This window comes from Rattus rattus, chromosome 7 (genome assembly GCF_011064425.1).
Source record: "Rattus rattus isolate New Zealand chromosome 7, Rrattus_CSIRO_v1, whole genome shotgun sequence".
NCBI lineage: Eukaryota > Metazoa > Chordata > Mammalia > Rodentia > Muridae > Rattus > Rattus rattus.
Window position 1 is genome coordinate 53,991,926 of NC_046160.1, and position 18,133 is coordinate 54,010,058.

At 42.7% G+C, this 18,133-nt stretch overlaps 1 protein-coding gene across 1 annotated transcript in view; it reads left to right on the forward strand.

Annotated features, from left to right (window-relative positions):
* Nucleotides 1-18,133, forward strand: part of Dock4 (dedicator of cytokinesis 4) — a 387,862-nt gene that overhangs the window by 332,817 nt on the left and 36,912 nt on the right. Inside the window, exons 33-37 of the mRNA XM_032907671.1 lie at nucleotides 2,133-2,228; nucleotides 3,011-3,071; nucleotides 6,925-7,018; nucleotides 14,441-14,589; nucleotides 17,619-17,705. Coding sequence (XP_032763562.1) covers nucleotides 2,133-2,228; nucleotides 3,011-3,071; nucleotides 6,925-7,018; nucleotides 14,441-14,589; nucleotides 17,619-17,705 — 487 coding nt within the window. The remainder of the gene's footprint in view (nucleotides 1-2,132; nucleotides 2,229-3,010; nucleotides 3,072-6,924; nucleotides 7,019-14,440; nucleotides 14,590-17,618; nucleotides 17,706-18,133) is intronic.

The following is an 18,133-nucleotide window of genomic DNA, read 5'->3' on the forward strand; positions in this document are numbered from 1 at the left end:
TGTCTGTCCTGCTGTCCATCTGATGGAAGAATACCATTGGAAAATCCAGATAAAACTTGTGAGCAACTGTCTCTGACTTGATGAGATGAGGTTTCTGAATACTCCATTCCAGCACTAGAGACAAGGAGAAAACATCAGTTTCACCCAAGATATCTCGAAAGACTATTTCTTTGAGCTGATAGCTACCTCAGGTTGTATCAGGTGAAGTGTAAAGTGGGAGAATCCCCAAAGGAATGAGTAAACCTGGCCAAGGATGCAGATGTGCATGGGTCTAGACTTGGTTCTAACATTTGGTCTGGAGTCGCCGAGGAGAGCAGGGTATGCACAGCTGTGCCTTTCTTGAGAGGACGATGCAGCTCTGATTTTTGACTACATCAGGAAGCTGTGAATTAATGAAAGTCATAAATGAAGCCTCTGTCTATTTTTAGAATTATTACTTAACTTGAGTTACTTGGTTTTAGCCTCTGCGTATGTGGGGTGTGGGCTGTCACTTGGAGAAATTTCTGTCACATCCTGCATGATTTGGCAGGATGTGAGAACTTGGTTCAGTAACAGTTTGCCACTCATACTCTAAACAGGCGCTGTTCACGGGTTTTAAGTTAAAACACATTTAGACAAAGTAAGATGGCTGTTCCTAGAGGATCAGTCAGGGCAAGCCCCATACCTCCCATAAGTCATCTCTCTCTGACCAACCCACGTTCAATCTAGATGAGCGCTTAAAATCAGTCAGGAAAACATACGATGTGACAGACAACAGACATGGAGAACAGACAGAACACTGGGTACTGGGATGGCAATAGCAAGAAAAAGTGGTGAAAATGGAAAGAAATTGGAAAAAAAATATACACAGACAAAGTAAACCTTTGCCAAGGCAGTTTTCTTTTTACTGTTTCTTTTTCACTTAAGTACAGATTTGACATGTTTACATTATATTTATCACACACACACACACACATACACACACATGCATACACACACACATATATATACACACATATACACACACACACACACACATATACACACACACACACACACACACATATACACACATACACACACACACACACACACACATACATACACACACACACATATACATACACACACACACACACACACACACACACACACACACACACACACACACACACACACACACACACATATACACATTGTTTCCTCCCTCCCTTTTTAATCAAGATGCAAAAGAAAAAAGATTTTGAACAGAAAGGATAATCACTGAAGTAAGAGGGCTAAGGAAGTAAGCCGGTACCACCACACTTATGTTCCTGTATCTTTGGGGGAAGTTCAGTCAGGAAGCCTTTCCCAAGTACAGTGTTAATTTGCAGAGGGAATGAAAGCAAATCGGGTTCTCATCGTGATGACTGTTAATGTTTTCTGTTGACATAGTGCCTGTGCTCCAAGGTGTTTAGGATTAGGAGAAATGTAGGAGGAGAGATGTGGCCCCGGGCACTCGTCATCAATCTGCTGTAACAACCACTTAGAAAATCGTCTGATTAATGACAGAGTGAATGAAAGCGTTGAGTGAGCTCACAGATAGTACAATATGTATTGAGTGGGCAAATGTTAAGTGAAGGGGAGAACGCAAACGTCATTCCGTCTGTACAAGGATTTTCCCGTAGCAGTGGCATTGCAGCAAAATCTCTTGGGTGAAGATGCGTTCCAGTGAGAGGTAGGAAAACATGTTTATGGGACTAAAGCAAGCTCTTTACTTGGAAGTAAACTTGGAGGGACTCCTGTGTTTCTTTTCCACGCTGTTATTTAATGTGGCAAGGCACCCAGTCTCCGTCAGCCTAACAGGAGAGCTAGGGGGAAAATGTCTTTGAGCTGTGAGGTGCTTGTGTGTGTTTGAAAGCATGATTATGTGCATGAGTTCATTATTTTGTGACTTGGATAATCTGAAAATCGATTTGCTTTGTCAATGCTTCCTGGATTAGAATTCCACTATTTGGTCCCTACCCTAGGTAAGACATTGTTTGCAAATTGTCCTACTTGTGAGATGTTGCAGTGGTTGCTAAGGCATTTAAGGTACTGATGAAAGTAAAATGGTTGTCATGGCGACTGATAAAAATAAATGTTGAAAATGCCCTGGGTTCTTTCTTTTCCAGTCTACTAAAGAAAATTGAGCGGGAAACATGGAGGGAAAGTGGCGTTTCATTAATTGCCACTGTCACTCGGCTGATGGAGAGGTTGTTAGACTACAGGTGAGCTGCCTCCCAAGACTCCAGATAGGGAACTCCGGTCCAGTTAAAAGCTCAAATAGCTGAACTGTAATTAGCATTCCACTGAAGTTAGTCATTCAAAGAATGCTAATCGGCACCTGGACTTCAGACCGACTTCTTCAGAGTTTTGCATCTGGCTTTAGTGTTTGCTTCCTTGTTTGTTTATTTTCTGTTTCTGATAATTCTTTCAAAGTCTCCAGTTGAAAGAGTTCTCAGAGTCCTTGACAGTTCTCAAAAACAGAAAGAAGGGAAAGAAAAGAAAAACCCCTGGGTATTTAGACTCACCCACTCAAAAATTGCTGGTGGTCCAAATACTTTAGAGTGAAGATCTAGGTGCCAGTGTGCTGCACCTTTAAAGGAAGACAATTTGTTTTCATTTTCGTTCACTTGCCTTTAGAGCAGGCTGTCCCAATTCTATGCGTGGTGGTTCTCTTTTATTTTAAGAACAAGACTCTTCTCTGTCCATTGTCCCCCCCCATCTTGCACCTCTGATGAGAGAGGGGTAGGACCCTCTCTCCCCTGCTCCCTGAGTCCCTGTCCATTGAGAAGCATCCTGCTTGCCATGCAAACTCCTACTGCAGCTGGGAGTCAGTCTCTGCCTCCAGTCCCATCAGAGATCGTCAGCCCAGTCCCCTTTCCATGAACCCGCAGTCATCTCTGATCTCTGCGGACACCTCACCCACCCCCACACCAGACACCAAAGAACAGCTATGTTTTCCCCACGAAAGGACATCCCCAGTGTGACCCTTGCTTTCTGTTCCTAGGGACTGCATGAAGATAGGAGAAGTGGATGGCAAGAAGATCGGCTGTACAGTGAGCCTGCTGGTTAGTACCTGACTGCGTTTCCCGCTTCCTCCTAACCCGCTGCTCGTCACCGAAGCACTAACTTTTGTTTGGTTCTAATCTCCTTAGTGTGCCTTTTTCCAGGTTATTTCCTACAAAAATGTAAAATAATAATAATAATAAAATGTTCTTAAAAGAAAGATAATAAGCCATAGGTTGAATGAAGCCCAGAAAATCTTCAGCTCAGGACACTGCAGAGTGCTCCTGCCGTGTGCTGGGCTGGTGGCAGCGAGCAGACCTCAGTGGCATCACAGGGCTGAGGGCTGCTGTCTTCCCCTGTTGAATTTCTTACCCCACTCAGTCTAGATGCTATTCTACGAGAAGCACAATGTCTGAATTGAGGCCCCTCTCTGTTGACTGTCCCTCTCTGCCTATCTTCTTAGTCTTTCTCACAATTATTTCATTACTTCATATTTTAATAACAGTTACCGAACTCTTATTTTCTGACTTGTGAATTTTTTCTGCTCAATATTTCACTCACTATTCTCTGCAGATTGAATTCATAATAGGACTATTGCAAAGACTTAGATGTGCATAAATATAGATGTGTGGACAGCAGTCTAAATCACAATTACTCTGGACCAACCAAAATTTATAAAATGTATCACCCCCTTTTTATTATATAGAATGGAATTTCATCACAAAAGAATAATCCCACACTGGACATTAATTCTTTTTTATTTTGCTATGTGGTGAATTAATGCTTTTGCTAACTTTCCTTCATCTCATTTGGAATTGAAGAATGACCTCTTCCAGTTCTGAACCTGTGAATGTCCCGGCTTCTTTTTCTTGTATTTCTGAGAATACACGAAACTCCCTTGTCTGTTGTAAACACTTGTACTGTCGTTTGCATTCTTGCCCTATATTGAAACCTTCGCAGCTGAACTGTGCCTGCACCTTGAACTTTGGTTCTGCCCTGCATTCAGCCCATCAGTGTTTTCCTTTGCTTGCTCCCCTCTGTCCCTTTGCAAATGTCTGAACTTTCACGCAACTGTTTTTCCGTTGCCCTAATTTTTCGCTGTACTGCTTTTCAACTTCTGAGCTCATGACACTGTCTTTCCTTACCACACCCACTTCTTCTCATTTTTAATGAATTGTTACACCTCTACCTTGATTACCAGCCCCTAAAAATAGTGAGACCTAAGCGCGCCCCGTGAGGGTGCATCTTATTCGCACCGATGTACTTACATAATTTTCTTGCTTAGAAGCAACAGTGAGCTGACCACCAGCCCACCCGCTGTGCTAGCCATTACCTCTCCTCTAGCAGTCCTTTCTCTGTTTGGCACAGTCCTTCCCTCCTTCCCTCTGTCCAGCCTTCCATCTTCTCAATGTTTTTGGTCTATCTTGCATCTCAATCAGGAACCTCAGCCCTTTCCACATCCTCGATTGTATGCCGTGTGCTCTGTACGCTTCAGTTTGAATCCTCAGCCCAGGCACAAAGACTCATAAACAATCTCAAAGCAAAACGTTTGCCTGTTTCCTAAAGAACCCTGTCGTCTCCACCTTCTTTCCCAAGTACCTTCTCTTTGGAGATGAACACATTACTTCAGCCCCTCGTCTCATCTCCTCATAGTCCAGCCGAAGACTCTTGGTAAAAGAATTCCTCCTTTGCCCCCTGTTCCTTCTTGCCTTCTACGAGGAATAAGAAGGAAACCTCATAAATCAGTGACCCTGTTGTAATTGCTTGAGGCTGACACCAGTAGCTTTGGAGTATGACAAAGAGCCGAGAAGGTGGTGAGCATTTTGAAAGCTGCTCCGCTTGCAAACCAGCCCAAGGATCCTTATTAAAAATCCCAACTTTATCACTTTGAAACCAGTCTCTTCAGCTCCTACTCCAAATGGAAAGTTTTGCATGTTTGCTAGTGGCAATATGGTTCCTGTCACCACCTTCCTGTGAGGTCAGCAGCAAATCCTGTGCAGGGGGCCTCTGACTGCTGGTGTGCAGTCTGAGCTTAATTCGCAGTTGGTGACAGTGCACACTATTTGACATGACTAACAGGAGGAATTATAATTACTGTTTTGTTCTCTGTGTTACAGTTTTTAGCAGACATATGTGAGAGATTGTCATCTGCCAGCTGGGGAGATGTTGGGTTTTGGTTTTGGGTTTGTTTTTTTTTTTTGTTTTTTTTTTCCTTAAGGAGGAATATTCATTTACAGAGTGATCGCTTATTTTTGTTCTGAAAGAATGCAGCTTCTTAATAGAAAGCTATTAGAACAAATCATCCTTTAATAATGTAAGACCTGCTGTGGGGCTGTTAGATTGTGTTTATGGTACAATTCTTGCTAATTAAAATGATTTTGGTGATAATGAGGGAGGGTTTGAGTAGCATTGTTTACTTGGCTTTTTAAAGACTGCCAGGATCTACAGGAAATGAAAGGCAAGGAGAAAGCTGGTGCTATGGGTTAGAAATAATAATGCATTCAAGTCAACGTCAGTGCCCACCGTCAGTGAAAGGGTCCTTGGGTTCAAGAATGAACACCAGTCAGATAATGGGCAGACCATGATCATTAGGTTCCAGACTGGCTCATCAGCTATAGAAACCTATAGGATTCCTAGCATTTTCTATTTCAGAAACCCATCACTCTTTCAAGTACATAGTTTTTCCTGCCCCCCAGCACTAGCCAGTATCCTTTATATCCTAAGTAGCATCAGACCCAACAACAATAAGTCATCAGCCCATGTGTCTGAAGCAGGCATTTCATAATGTACCTGCTGCTGATATATCCAGGTAGTAATCACTGGATTTTTATAAAGCTTGGTAAAATATTGTAGAGAATTTTAGTAAAATTCAGATTTGTAAAAAAAAAGTTATTTAATATTTTCAGTAAGCACATTCCATAATAATAAGCTGACATAAAATTCTCTGTTTTATGTTTTAAACATAAGCAAGAAACATTAAAACTTAGTACAGCTGCCAGACATGCTTTACTCCTAGCACAAGGGAGGCAGAAGCAGGGGGATCTGTGGGAGTTTGAGGCCAGCCTGGTGTATATAGTGAATTCCAAGCCCGCCAGCCAGGACTGCATACTAAGACTGTGTCTCAAAAGACAGACAAAACAAAACAGAAACCCATAGGAAAGAAAAATGATTTTTGGTTTGTTTGTTTATTTGTTTTTGAAGCAGGGTCTCTCTGTTTAGCCCTGGCTGACCAGGGCTCATTTTATAGACCAGGCTGGCTTTAGACTCAGAGATTTGCCTACCCCTGCCTTCTACTGGAACTAAAGGCATGTGCAGACACACCTTGCAAGAAAACCTCCATAACTTTTTTACACATTCTTCCTTTATGTCCTAGAGAGTTCTTTCTTTAGAATAAAGGTATACGTAAAATTAAAGAAAATGTACTTGCTGCCAATTGGATTATAGATAATTTGTTACATATTTTTAATACTTTAGTTACTATTGCCCAGTTGACAGCTACACTGAGAACAATAATGGAAACTAACAAGAAAACAACTGGGCACAGTGGTAATTCCAGCTCGGGGAACCTGAGGCAGCGGGATCAGGCTGTGAGTTCAAGGCCAGTATGGGCTACATACAAAACCCTGTCTTAGAAGAAAAAGAAAATAAACATAAAAGAGAACAAAAGAAGAAATTTGAATCGTTGATGATGACCCAAGAGTGTCCAGCTTGTGCACCGGTTGCCAGATGTTTAACACAGTGTCAGGTTGAAAATCTGTCACTTAGTCTCATTATATTATTCAAACTGATACATACTGAGGAGGAAAAATGCATCTGTTCCCTTGACTTCGAAGGCGTGGAAGTTAACAAGGTAAAAGGACACATGGGTAATGCTGGATGCTGAGGACACACCCGGGTCTGTGCTCTTTTTCACAGAACTTCTATAAGACGGAGCTGAACAAGGAGGAGATGTACATCCGCTACATCCACAAACTCTACGATCTGCATCTCAAGGCGCAGAACTTCACAGGTACTAATGGGGCTCAGACGGGGGAGTGGGGGGTGAGCTGGCTACTGATGCGTTGGCTATGGTAGCTCCTCCTCCTTTCACAATCAGGGATGACGACTCGGGTTCTTCTCTTCTAAAACCGAAATGCATTTTAATTATATGTATGCTTCTTAGGGGTATATTTTCTCCTCTATCTTTGCATGCTTTTTCTAAAATTGCCCTCGGCAGTATCTATCCTCACTGGAAAGTCCTTCAAGTACTGCCATTCATCTTTACTTTTCATGGTCCCACCGATTTTAAAGGGTTTGTAAAAAGAGTATTTACTACGTTTACTAAGATACCGGCTTTGATGACTCTCCATCCGTGAAGTTCTCGGTGACCCTGCATTTTTATTTAGCCTGAAGCATTGTGCTGCTTTTAAGAGATCAGATTGTGAAGTCCTCTCCGTGTAAGGATATCTTTAGTGCCCTTTATGTTAGTCAGCTTTCTGCTATTGAAACATAGCATCTATGTTAATCAACTCAGGAAGAAGAAAGGTTTGTCTTGGTTGAGGGATTTGTAGGTTTGGGTCCATTGTCAGTTGGCTCTGTTGCTTCTGGACTTGTAGCAAAGTAGCTTATAATGGCAGGGAGGGTACATGGCCAAGCATAGCTGTTCGTGGTGTGGCTATGACACAAGAGGAAGAAAAAAAGGAGTCTCATAATCACTTCATGCATGACACTGATAACATAAACCATCCCACCAAGCTCCACCTCTTCCAGTTTCCAGCCATCTCTCCATAACGCTGATGTAAGGACCAAGCTGCTTCTCTTAAGATTTTTTTTATGCATATGTGTATGTGTAAGTGAAAGCCATACGCATGCAGGAACCCTCCAAAGAATGAAGAGGGTGTTAGATCCCTGGAAGTTAGAATTACAAGTAGTTGTGATCTACCTGACTTCAGTGCTGGAAATGGGAGTCAGGTCTATTGGAAGAACAAGTACTCTTAACTCCTGAGCTGTCTCTCAAACCCAGGACCAAGCTTTAATACATGGGCCTTTGATGGACATTCCTGAACCCAACCATACCATACCTTCCTCCCTGAAGGACATGTTTGCAGGAAGGACATGTAGGAATTCTAGGTGAATGTCTCCTGGCTCATTTCTTGTGGTGAGGAGTATATACTCTTTTAATGACTGATTGTATGATGTTTTCTGGTTGCTTTTGAGAGTTTGTATTTGGTCCTCCAGTGGTTTAATGATGACATACGTAGACGTGGTTTTCTTAAAAATTAATATGTTTGGTTTTGCCTAACTCTTCGGATCTAGAAATCTATTCCCTTAATCAAATCTGAAAAGGTTTTAGGAATTATCTTATCAAAATATATTTTATATACCAATCCTTTCTTTCAGGACTGCCATGGAATGAGTATTTGGCCTCTGGTCATTGTCCCCTATGTCCTGGGACTCTGTCATTTCTCCCCCAACTTTACTTCTGTCCACGGTTTAGGGCAGTTAGTTAGCTTTGCTTTATGTCACGTCCCCTGATGCTTTCCATCGTCTTCACTCAGCTGGCTTGAACTGGGTCTTTCCAGTGAAAGGTTTATTCTGTTACTATTCCATTCTAAAAATTTCGTGTTGTTTTCTTCTCGTAGCTTCAGTTTCTATACAAAGAACTCATCTTTTCAGTTGTCCAGGAGCCTTCACATTCACTACGTGTAGCATTGTTTCAATAGCTGCTTCATAGTCTAAGATTCCAAACTGTGAGTCAGCTTGTGGCTGGCATCTGTTAATTGCTTTTTCCCTTGGAGAGTTATTTAGTTCTGTGGTTTCTTGAATGCCAAGTTATTTTAGATTACATCCTGGACCTTTTGAACATTATGTTACGAGATTCAGCATTCTGTCAAAATTGTTATTTTTAATTTTGGCAATCAGTCCAATTAGGTTTAAACCTCAGGCCCTGTGCCACCATCTAGAGATTGTGATTCTAATGTCTGATTTTTAAGGCCTCGGCACTCCACTCCAGTTGTCTGCATGTGCACCACCCAACATGGGTCTCCAGTCTTTGGTTATGGTCTGCACTGTTGTGTTACTTATGTCAGCGATGGCCTGCTCTACAGACACACCCCTCGGAGATCCCCCCAAAACCACGTACAAAATAAACAGGTCTTTCTCGAGCTTCTTCTTCTCTTTGACTCCCCGTACCAGTTCCAGTTCTTAGTGTTCTGGCCGTGAAGCTGAGGTTGGAAGATGAGGAGGAAGCCAGAGAGTGTAAGAGTTCTGTGTCACTGGAGGCCCTTCCCCAGCTCTGTAGGAGAAAAGGTCTTCAGAGAGCTGTGTTTGTCTGATCCCATTTGCAGACAGTCTGAGAAAGGAGATATAAAAAGAAGAAAATAAAATTAAAAAACCAAACACACTGTGATCATCTTCAGAGGTGGCTTTTCCTAGTTGCTCTGTTTATTACTAATTACTTTTCAAGATCTTCTAAGCACCTCATGTATTCTGTTGAAGTGCTTTCCTCCTCCCTTCCATCCTTCCTTCCTTCCTTCCGTCCTTCCTTCCTTCCTTCCCTCCTTCCTTCCATCCTTCCTTCCATCCTTCCTTCCTTCCATCCTTCCTTCCATCCTTCCTTCCATCCTTCCTTCCATCCTTCCTTCCATCCTTCCTTCCTTCCTTCCTTCCTTCCTTCCTTCCATCCTTCCTTCCTTCCTTCCTTCCTTCCTTCCTTCCTTCCTTCCTTCCTTCCTTCCTTCCTTCCTTCCTTCCTCCCTCCCTCCTTCCTTCCTTCCTTCCTTCCTTCCTTCCTTCCTTCCTTCCTTCCTTCCTTCCGTCCTTCCTTGGGAGAGTAGAGTGGAAGGTGCTTGCTCCACCTTAAGCAGAATCCTTTCCGCAAGTTTGAGAATGACAAGTTGAGAGCTTTGCCCCACTGTTCTTTCAGGGAATTCTTTAACTGTGTGTGGCCTTTACACAAGTCTCTAAGTGAGTGAAGAAATCCTTTCAGTAGTGTTTCCAGAATTTTAACATGCCTCCAAGGCCTCTAGCTGGTCCCACTATCTCTGCAGCATTTATTTATAGTCTGGAGACCTGCATGCTATCTGGGACGCTTTAACCTCCCTCAACGTGAATCCTGAGGTCTATGGATTCTTTCTCCTTGAGGTAGTTCCTGTTCTGGGATTCTTTTCCTTCATGCTCCCTTACCAACTCCATACCTACCATCCCTTACCCATGGCTGAAATGATTTTGCTCTCTCTTTTCAAAAAAGAGTGTGTGTGTGTGGGGGGGGGGTTTGAGTGTTTGAGGAAGCCAGAAGAGGTATTGGATTCTCTGAAGCTGGAGTCACAGGCAATTGTGAACTGCCTTATATCTGTGTTGGAACCTAATTAGGGAGCAGCTTTGGAAGAGCACAAGCTTAACCACCAAGCCAGCCATCTTTCCTACCCCATATTCTCTATTTTAAAGCACTTATCATGTTGGTTTTTATTAGTTATATTTTATATATTATTATATAACAAACATACATGCATACACATACACATATGATTTTGTGCATGTGTGGAGACAGACAAGTAATTCCCAGTTAAGGGTGAGTTCTTTGTTTCTCCTTCTTAGCCTTCTCAGCTCCTACAAGAGAGCCTAGGAATATGAGACCTAAATAAATACATCCCTACCGAATGTACTCATCAATTAAATTTTAACACCTGGTACAAGGATTTCCCTTCAGTGCTGATGATGCCTGAATCATGAGGGAACAATGCAGTGCAGTAGACTGTTTTACTTTTAAAATTGATAAAAATAAGAATTAAGAAGCTGACGGCAGGTAGTCCACATCTGCACAGTTGTGTTTCGGTTTTTCCAGAAAGTCCAGATTTGTCTGAGATATCAGAGAACGGTGCTTTTTCTTTATTTACTCAAAGTTCCATATTCCCCAAATCACAATTAATGTGTGCTTCTCCCATATAGCCTCTTACTTTATTTGTTTATTGCGCCTGTGCATGGTGTATTTATATGAGCAAGCACGCTATGCAGGTATGGAGGTCACCAGAACATTCTAGAAATCAACTCTCTCCTCCACCTTTCCGAGGTTGCAGGAATCAAACCCAGGTCAACAGGTCTGCCCCTCAAGCATCTTTACCTCCGAGTCATCTCATCGATCCTCACAGTTTTTTCTCTCTTCTGTCCTCATTTTTGTATGTGTCCTTGAAGACAGTGAGACTGCAGGGAGAGCCTTCCCTTCTGTTTAAATGATTTAACCTCCCTGCAGCCTTCTGTGCGGTTGCCTTGTGTTCCCAGTTCATCTCCATTCTTCTGTGCGATTTCTCTTTGTATATTGCTTTCCTCTCTGTATGCTTGTTGAAATAATGGAATGGCCTGGAGTCAGCCGTGCCGTGGTACTTTGTTTAGGATTTTCAACTCTTTGTCCCTTGGAATCCACCCCTCTTCCGTCCGTATCAGCTCCCAAAGAGCGGAAAGGCGAGCCTGGAACAGCACGCTGAAACACTTACTGAAAAAAAAAAAGTTATTGAAAGCCAGCTTTGTAGGGTATTGTGTGGGTGCGACACCTGCAAGGTGTGCATGCTTTTCCTTCCTCAGCACAGCCCACAGTGCCCTCCGCGTGCACGCATCCCTCAGCTGTGTATCGGCACCTTCCCGGGAAGTCAGACTGCAAGCAGCTGTGATTTGTCCTGCCACTTCTCTCTGACACCAGCAGTCATTTCTCACTTCCGCTGGCCACCTGCCGGCATCTCGGCTTTCTCAGACGCACCCATCCCTGCCCTTCTAAGGACGATCGTGCCTGGGAAAGTAGTAGAGAAGTTAGAAATGTTTTATCTTATTTTGGGAATTATGTCATGTGTCCTTTTCTATCATAATCATTGATAAGTGTGCAGTTTATGCCATCACCATTGACCCTAGAACTTTTCTCAGCGTGGCCAACTGAAACACTTTCCTATTAAACACTAATCCTCCTTTCTTCCTTCTCTCTTTCTATGAACTGACAGGCCGGGGCCCTTTGCGTCCTTTCATGAGCACACACACCTCTGTTTTTTTTTTTTGTTGTTGTTGTTGTTGTTGTTTTTTGCTTTGTTTTGTTTTGTTTGTTTTGTTTTTGTTTTTGTTTTCGGAGCTGAGGACCGAACCCAGGGCCTTGAGCTTGCTAGGCAAGTGCTCTACCACTGAGCTAAATCCTCAACCCCACCTCTGTTCTCTTAATCCTGAGACTAGCTCAGTTATTCTCTGAGGAACTTTCAAGCGCTGCAGTGCTGGGAGGGGAACAAGGGATAGGAGAAACAAGGGAAGGGACCCCACACGTGGGAAGTGGAACGGTAGGATTGTTCCGGCTTGAAGGAACAGACCGTACGAGCAGTTGGTATATTCCCACCTGGTCTGAGATGGAAACACAGTTGGCTAGACAGTTCTTCCAAGTACAGCACAGTCCCCAAAATGTGCGCACTCAGCCTCCTGCACTGCAGACTCCGGATGGCAGCCTCTATGTTTTAACTATTTCCGTTTCCACCCATTTTCACCCTTAGTGAAAACTGCCCATATTTAATCCCCACAAGAAGGTGGCCAACAGATACCCAGGCAAGTACCCTGAGGACAGTTTTCACACCTGGATCTTTCTGGACCACAATACATCTCACTCCATGTTTCAGAAGCTGAGGTTGGAGCTCATGGGGTTCAATTCTGAAGGCTGGAAGCTGTGCAGCTACCGAGGCTTCTTAAATTCACAAATGACTGGGTCCTTTTTTGCCCCTTTCTAAATCCTGGCTACATTTTGAATCACCCTCCTGTGCTCCATATTCAAATTCCCAGCCCTTTATCATTCAAGGAAAGAAAAATAAATTCCTTAGTTTCTCTTGCTGTAATGAGCAAAAGGAAGTTGATGAAGAAAGAATTTCTCTCTTATGTGATAGTCCATCATCAACGGAAGCTGGGGCAGAAACTGAAGTAGGCTGAAACTGAAGCGGAAGCCATGGAGAGATGTGGCTCACTGACTTGTTCCTGTGGCTTGCTCAGTCTGCTTATTTATACTAACCCGACCACCACCCAGGGGTAGCGCTGCCCACAGTGAATTGGGCCCTCTGGTATTAAATTATCAATCAAGAAAATAACCACAAAGACTTCCCCACATGCCAGTCTAATGGGAGCATTTTCTGAGTTGGGGTTTCCTCTTCCAAAATAAGTGGAGCTAGAATTAAGCTGACATAAAACTGACCAGCACAACCAGTCAGCCAGTCAGTCAGTCAGTCAGTCAGTTAAATAGTTAGCTAGCTCGCTTTCATTGGAAAGTCTCCTGGTTTCTAAGAGACATACTTATGGATTGTCCCTGTAAATGACGTCATGTCTGTCCTATATCTTTAAACTGGCTATATAACAAGACTTTTTTTAAATTTTTTTCTTTTATTGGATATTTTTTTATTTACATTTTAAATGTTATCCCCTTTCCCGGTTTCCCCTCTAGAAACCAGCTATCCCATACCCCCTTCCCCTGCTTCTATGAAGGTGCTCCCTCACCTACCCATCCACCCCCTCCCACCTCCCTGCCCTGACATTCCCCTACACTGGGGCGTCAAAGGCCTCTCCTCCCATCGATGCCCAACAAGGTCATCCTCTGCTACATATGTGGCTGGAGCCATATGTCTATCCCTGTGTAGTCTTAGGATGGTGGTTTTGTCCCTGGGAACTCTGGGGGGTCTGGTTGACTAATATTGTTGTTCTTCTTATGGGGTTGCAAACCCCTGCAGCTCCTTCAGTCCTTTCTCTAACTCCTCCATTGGGGACCCCATGCTCAATCCAATGGTTGGCTACGAGCATCTGCTTCTGTATTTGTCATGCTCTGGCAGAGCCTCTCAGGGTACAACTATATCAGGCTCCTGTAACCATGCACTTCTTGGTATCTGCAATATTGTCTGGGTTTGGTGACTGTATATGGGATGGATTCCCCCAGGTAGGGCAGTCTCTGGATGGCCTTTCCTTCAGTCTCTGTTCCATACTTTGTCTCCATATTTTCTCCTACGAGTATTTTAGTTCCGCCTTCTAAGAAGGTCTGAAGCATCCACACTTTGGTTTTCCTTCTTCTTGAACTTCATGTTTGAGAATTGTATCTTGGGTATTCCAAACTTTTGGGCTAATATCCGCTTATCAGTGAGTGCATACATACCATGTGTGCTTTTTGTGATTGGGTTTCCTAACTTGACTTTCTTGAACAGGTTAATTATGCCCCAAGCATGTGAATGCTGATGCAAGGACAACTAAAAACAGAAGAGAGATACAGAAAATAATAGAAGCACAAAGATTCCATCCAGTTCTCTAATGATTCTGTCACTGAGAAGTCACCATTAACAATCTCATTCCTTGTGTTCCTGATATTAAGTTCAGAAATAAGTATTGAGTTTGGGGAACTAGTAATTGCAAGGAAATGGTTTTGAGTCCTGACCGACTTCCTGTCCTCTTCCTTGATGTGCAGAGGCTGCCTACACCCTCCTGTTGTATGACGAGCTGCTGGAGTGGTCTGATCGGCCCCTCAGGGAGTTCCTGACCTACCCCATGCAGACTGAGTGGCAGCGCAAGGAGCACCTGCACCTCACCATCATCCAGAACTTTGACCGAGGCAAAGTAAGTCTCACCCCTGGGCTTCACTTTCCTTTCCTCTCCAGCAGGTCTTTACTCTGTAGAGTGTATTAGAAGCACCCAGAGCTTGTTCAGGTGTCTAAATGCAGCTCCTAGATATAGATTAAGTAGCTCTGTCATGGGTCTGGGGAGTCTGTTGTTTTACTGAGGCCCAAGTTCTTTCTCACCTTTGACTAATCTTGAGCTACTGACATTGTCTTAGTCCACGATAGCTACTACACCAGATTATGTAGACTAGGAGCTCACTTGGTAAGGGCACCTGCTAATAAGCCTGATGACCTGAGACTAGTGCCCATGACTCATGGTAGAAAACAGGACTCCTGCATGGTGTCCTCTGACTCCCACACATATGTGCATGCTCATGTGCACACACACACACACACACACACACACACACACACACACCACTGAATGGATTATAAACAACTGAAATGTATTTACTTATTTGTCACTCCTTAGGAGGCTGAGAAGGCTAAGTCAAGACCTCAAATGATTTAGTGTGGAAAAGCCCTACTTCCTCATGGATGGTTTCTTCTCCGTGTGCTCTCATGATGGAAAAGTAGTTGACTCTGGGAAGCCTATTTTTAAAGGGCACTGAGTCTTTTATGACCTTACCATCTGTCAGGGGTCCTGTGTCCATACACCTGAGGAGTTAGGATTTGGACATACAAATTTTGGGGAAACACAAGACTCAGACCATAGCACTCTGCCATTGTTCTCTGAAAAACTATCTTCCTTCCCCTGCTCCCCAAATTGGAATGCATTCTTTCTAGTTCTGCTTTTATTTTTAAGGTGAAATGAAAGAAACTGGATGTGTTAAAGAAGCCATAGTCCTTGGTGTAGCTAAAATACTCAGGATGATGAAGTAATGTCACCCACTTACTGCAACTTAGTGTGTCACCCAACTCTCTTTCCTGCTCTCCTTCAAGGGCTGTGAGCTCCCTTTTAAATGACCAGGAATCTGAACACCAGTGTTTATTTGATTTAAACCGTTGGTTACTTTACATACATTGTCCCAATCACAAAGGTTAAGGAGAGAGTTAAATACAGCAAGTGGCTGTCATTTATCTATAGAACACAGGTGTACCTAACATTTTGGTGCAAGTAAATTACTTATCTCATATCTTGCCCTACTATTCATCTAACTACAATGATAGGCCTTTACACTAATACCAGCATAATGTCTTTGTTCCCACCTGTATAGCTATTTTTTTACTTTTTTAAAATGTCTCTGTGTGTGTGTGTGTGTGTGTGTGTGTGTGTGTGTGTACATACATAACCTGATTATGGTTTCCCTTCCCTCTACTCTTGGTTCCTCCCCACATCCCCAAGCATCCAGATCCACCTCCCGTCTGTCTTTCATTAGAAAAAAAACAGGCTTCTAAGGAATTATAATATAATTCATATGCTAAACAAACACATGAAAATAGGTCAAAACAGATAAAAATAAGAAACAGAGCCCAAGAAAAGGCACAAGACATATATAGACATAGAGACTCATTTATTCGCACCTTCAGGAATCCCATAAAATACACAAAACTAGATGTCAATACACAAAGGACTTGCAGCCTAAAAGGTGAGGAGGACAGAGGAGGGGGGAGGAAGAGTAAGAGAAAAAATAGAGGAGGAAAAGAAAATAAAAAGTAAAAGCTTTGATAACATGATACAAGGAACTTCCAAAGATGTCATTGAGTTTGTTTTCTGTTGTCATCTACTTCTGAGCATGTGACCTACCCTTAAGAGTAGTTTGTTTCCTCAGTGAGACTCCCCTATGGAAAACTAAAGTTTCATTTACAAGTGGCTATCAACTGGAGATAGCTTCTGAATTAGGCTTATAGTTATTTCTTCCACCTCTAGGACCCTGTCTGGTACAGACCCATGCAAGTCCTGTTCATGCTGCCTCAGTCTCTATGCGCTCATACTGTGTCTCTCCTGTTATGATTAGAAGGCCTTGTGCCCTTGGTGTCCTCCATCCCCTCTAGCTCTCTCACTTTTTCTGCCTTCTCTTCTGCAGGGTTCCCTTAGCCTTGAGGGGAGTTATGTCATGGAGACATCTATTTAGGACTGAGTATTGCAAGATCTCTTACTCTCTGCATATTTTCTAGCTGTGGGTCTCTCTGGGTGATCTGGCTACGACATCGGTCACCACATTGATCTCCAGGGTAGATTCAGCAATAAGCTATTTCAGAGTCTCATATATTCACCCATCCCTAGGAATGGGTGCTATAGGTCAGGGTTGGTAAAACACCACCGACAGTCCTACAGCCTATAAGCTACAAATAGCTTTTGCTTGTTAAATGGTTGGAAGAGATTAAAAGATTATTAATACTATGAGGCGTGTGAAAACTATTTGACACTTGCCTATGTGCCCATAGATTCTTATTAGAATTCATTATTCTAATTCTCAGTTATGACTATGCTGACTTCATGTAATAACAGATGAATTTAATACCTGACAGAGGTTAAGTGGCCCTAAAGTTGCAAATACTGACTATCTGGGCTTTTGAAGAAATAGCTCAGTTGATAATATGCTAGATGACAAAATTTAAACATTTCTTTTGAAAGTAACATACTGATCCAACAAGACTCTAATGGTCCTCATGCTCATGTAAGCATGTTAAACCAAGGGAGGAGACCAGGCTTGACTTACTGGGCCTTAGAGACCAATGATAATTCCCTCCTGAGCACCAAGAGTCTGTTTGTATCCATGTATGTGGTCATCATGAAACTATAGTTGTTTCCAAGTGTGGCAGAACACAAGAAAATATTGGTTTTGCAGTATGTGTTAGTGAATGTTCCGAGGAGCTGACATAACCAACTTTCTGAATATTTTTAATGAGTTACATGTTAATAGAATGGTTTTTTCATGCTTAAAATGGCATCGTTATTACTTTAGATTGTTGTAAAGACTGAGAACGTAAGGCTTTATGATCCCAAATGTCCACATCCTAACTTTTGGATAAAGTTGCATAAGTATGATGAATGCTAACTTTCATGCTACTGTCTGTCCGCAGTGTTGGGAGAATGGCATTATCCTGTGCCGGAAGATTGCAGAGCAATATGAGAGTTACTATGACTACAGGAACCTGAGCAAGATGAGGGTAAAGTACTTGGGTATCTGTGAATCAGTGTGGTACCCCTGTGTGACTAACTTCCCAGCAGGGATGTAGGAAATCAGCACTGTGACTCTCTTGATACAGCTTCCAGAAACTTTCTCTAAGATACGTATTTTCCCAGCAGCATGCTTAGCCATTTATACAGAGAAACAACAGCTCGATCTGTGTGTGTTCTTTTGATTAATATACAAAGGGAGAACCCTCGATCCGTTTCTAATGCACCAAAGTGCTCAGTCTGATCCAAGAGTTTAAGTTTATTGTGGAAAATCTCTGCACTGAAGAGCTTCCCAGTTACACAAAAACTTCCTGAGAGTATACAGCTCTTAGTATCTATGATCTACAAAGCAAACTAGTAGAAAATGGTTAGCTGGCTTGTGTAAAAATAAATCCGGGACAAATCCTGCGTAACCTAT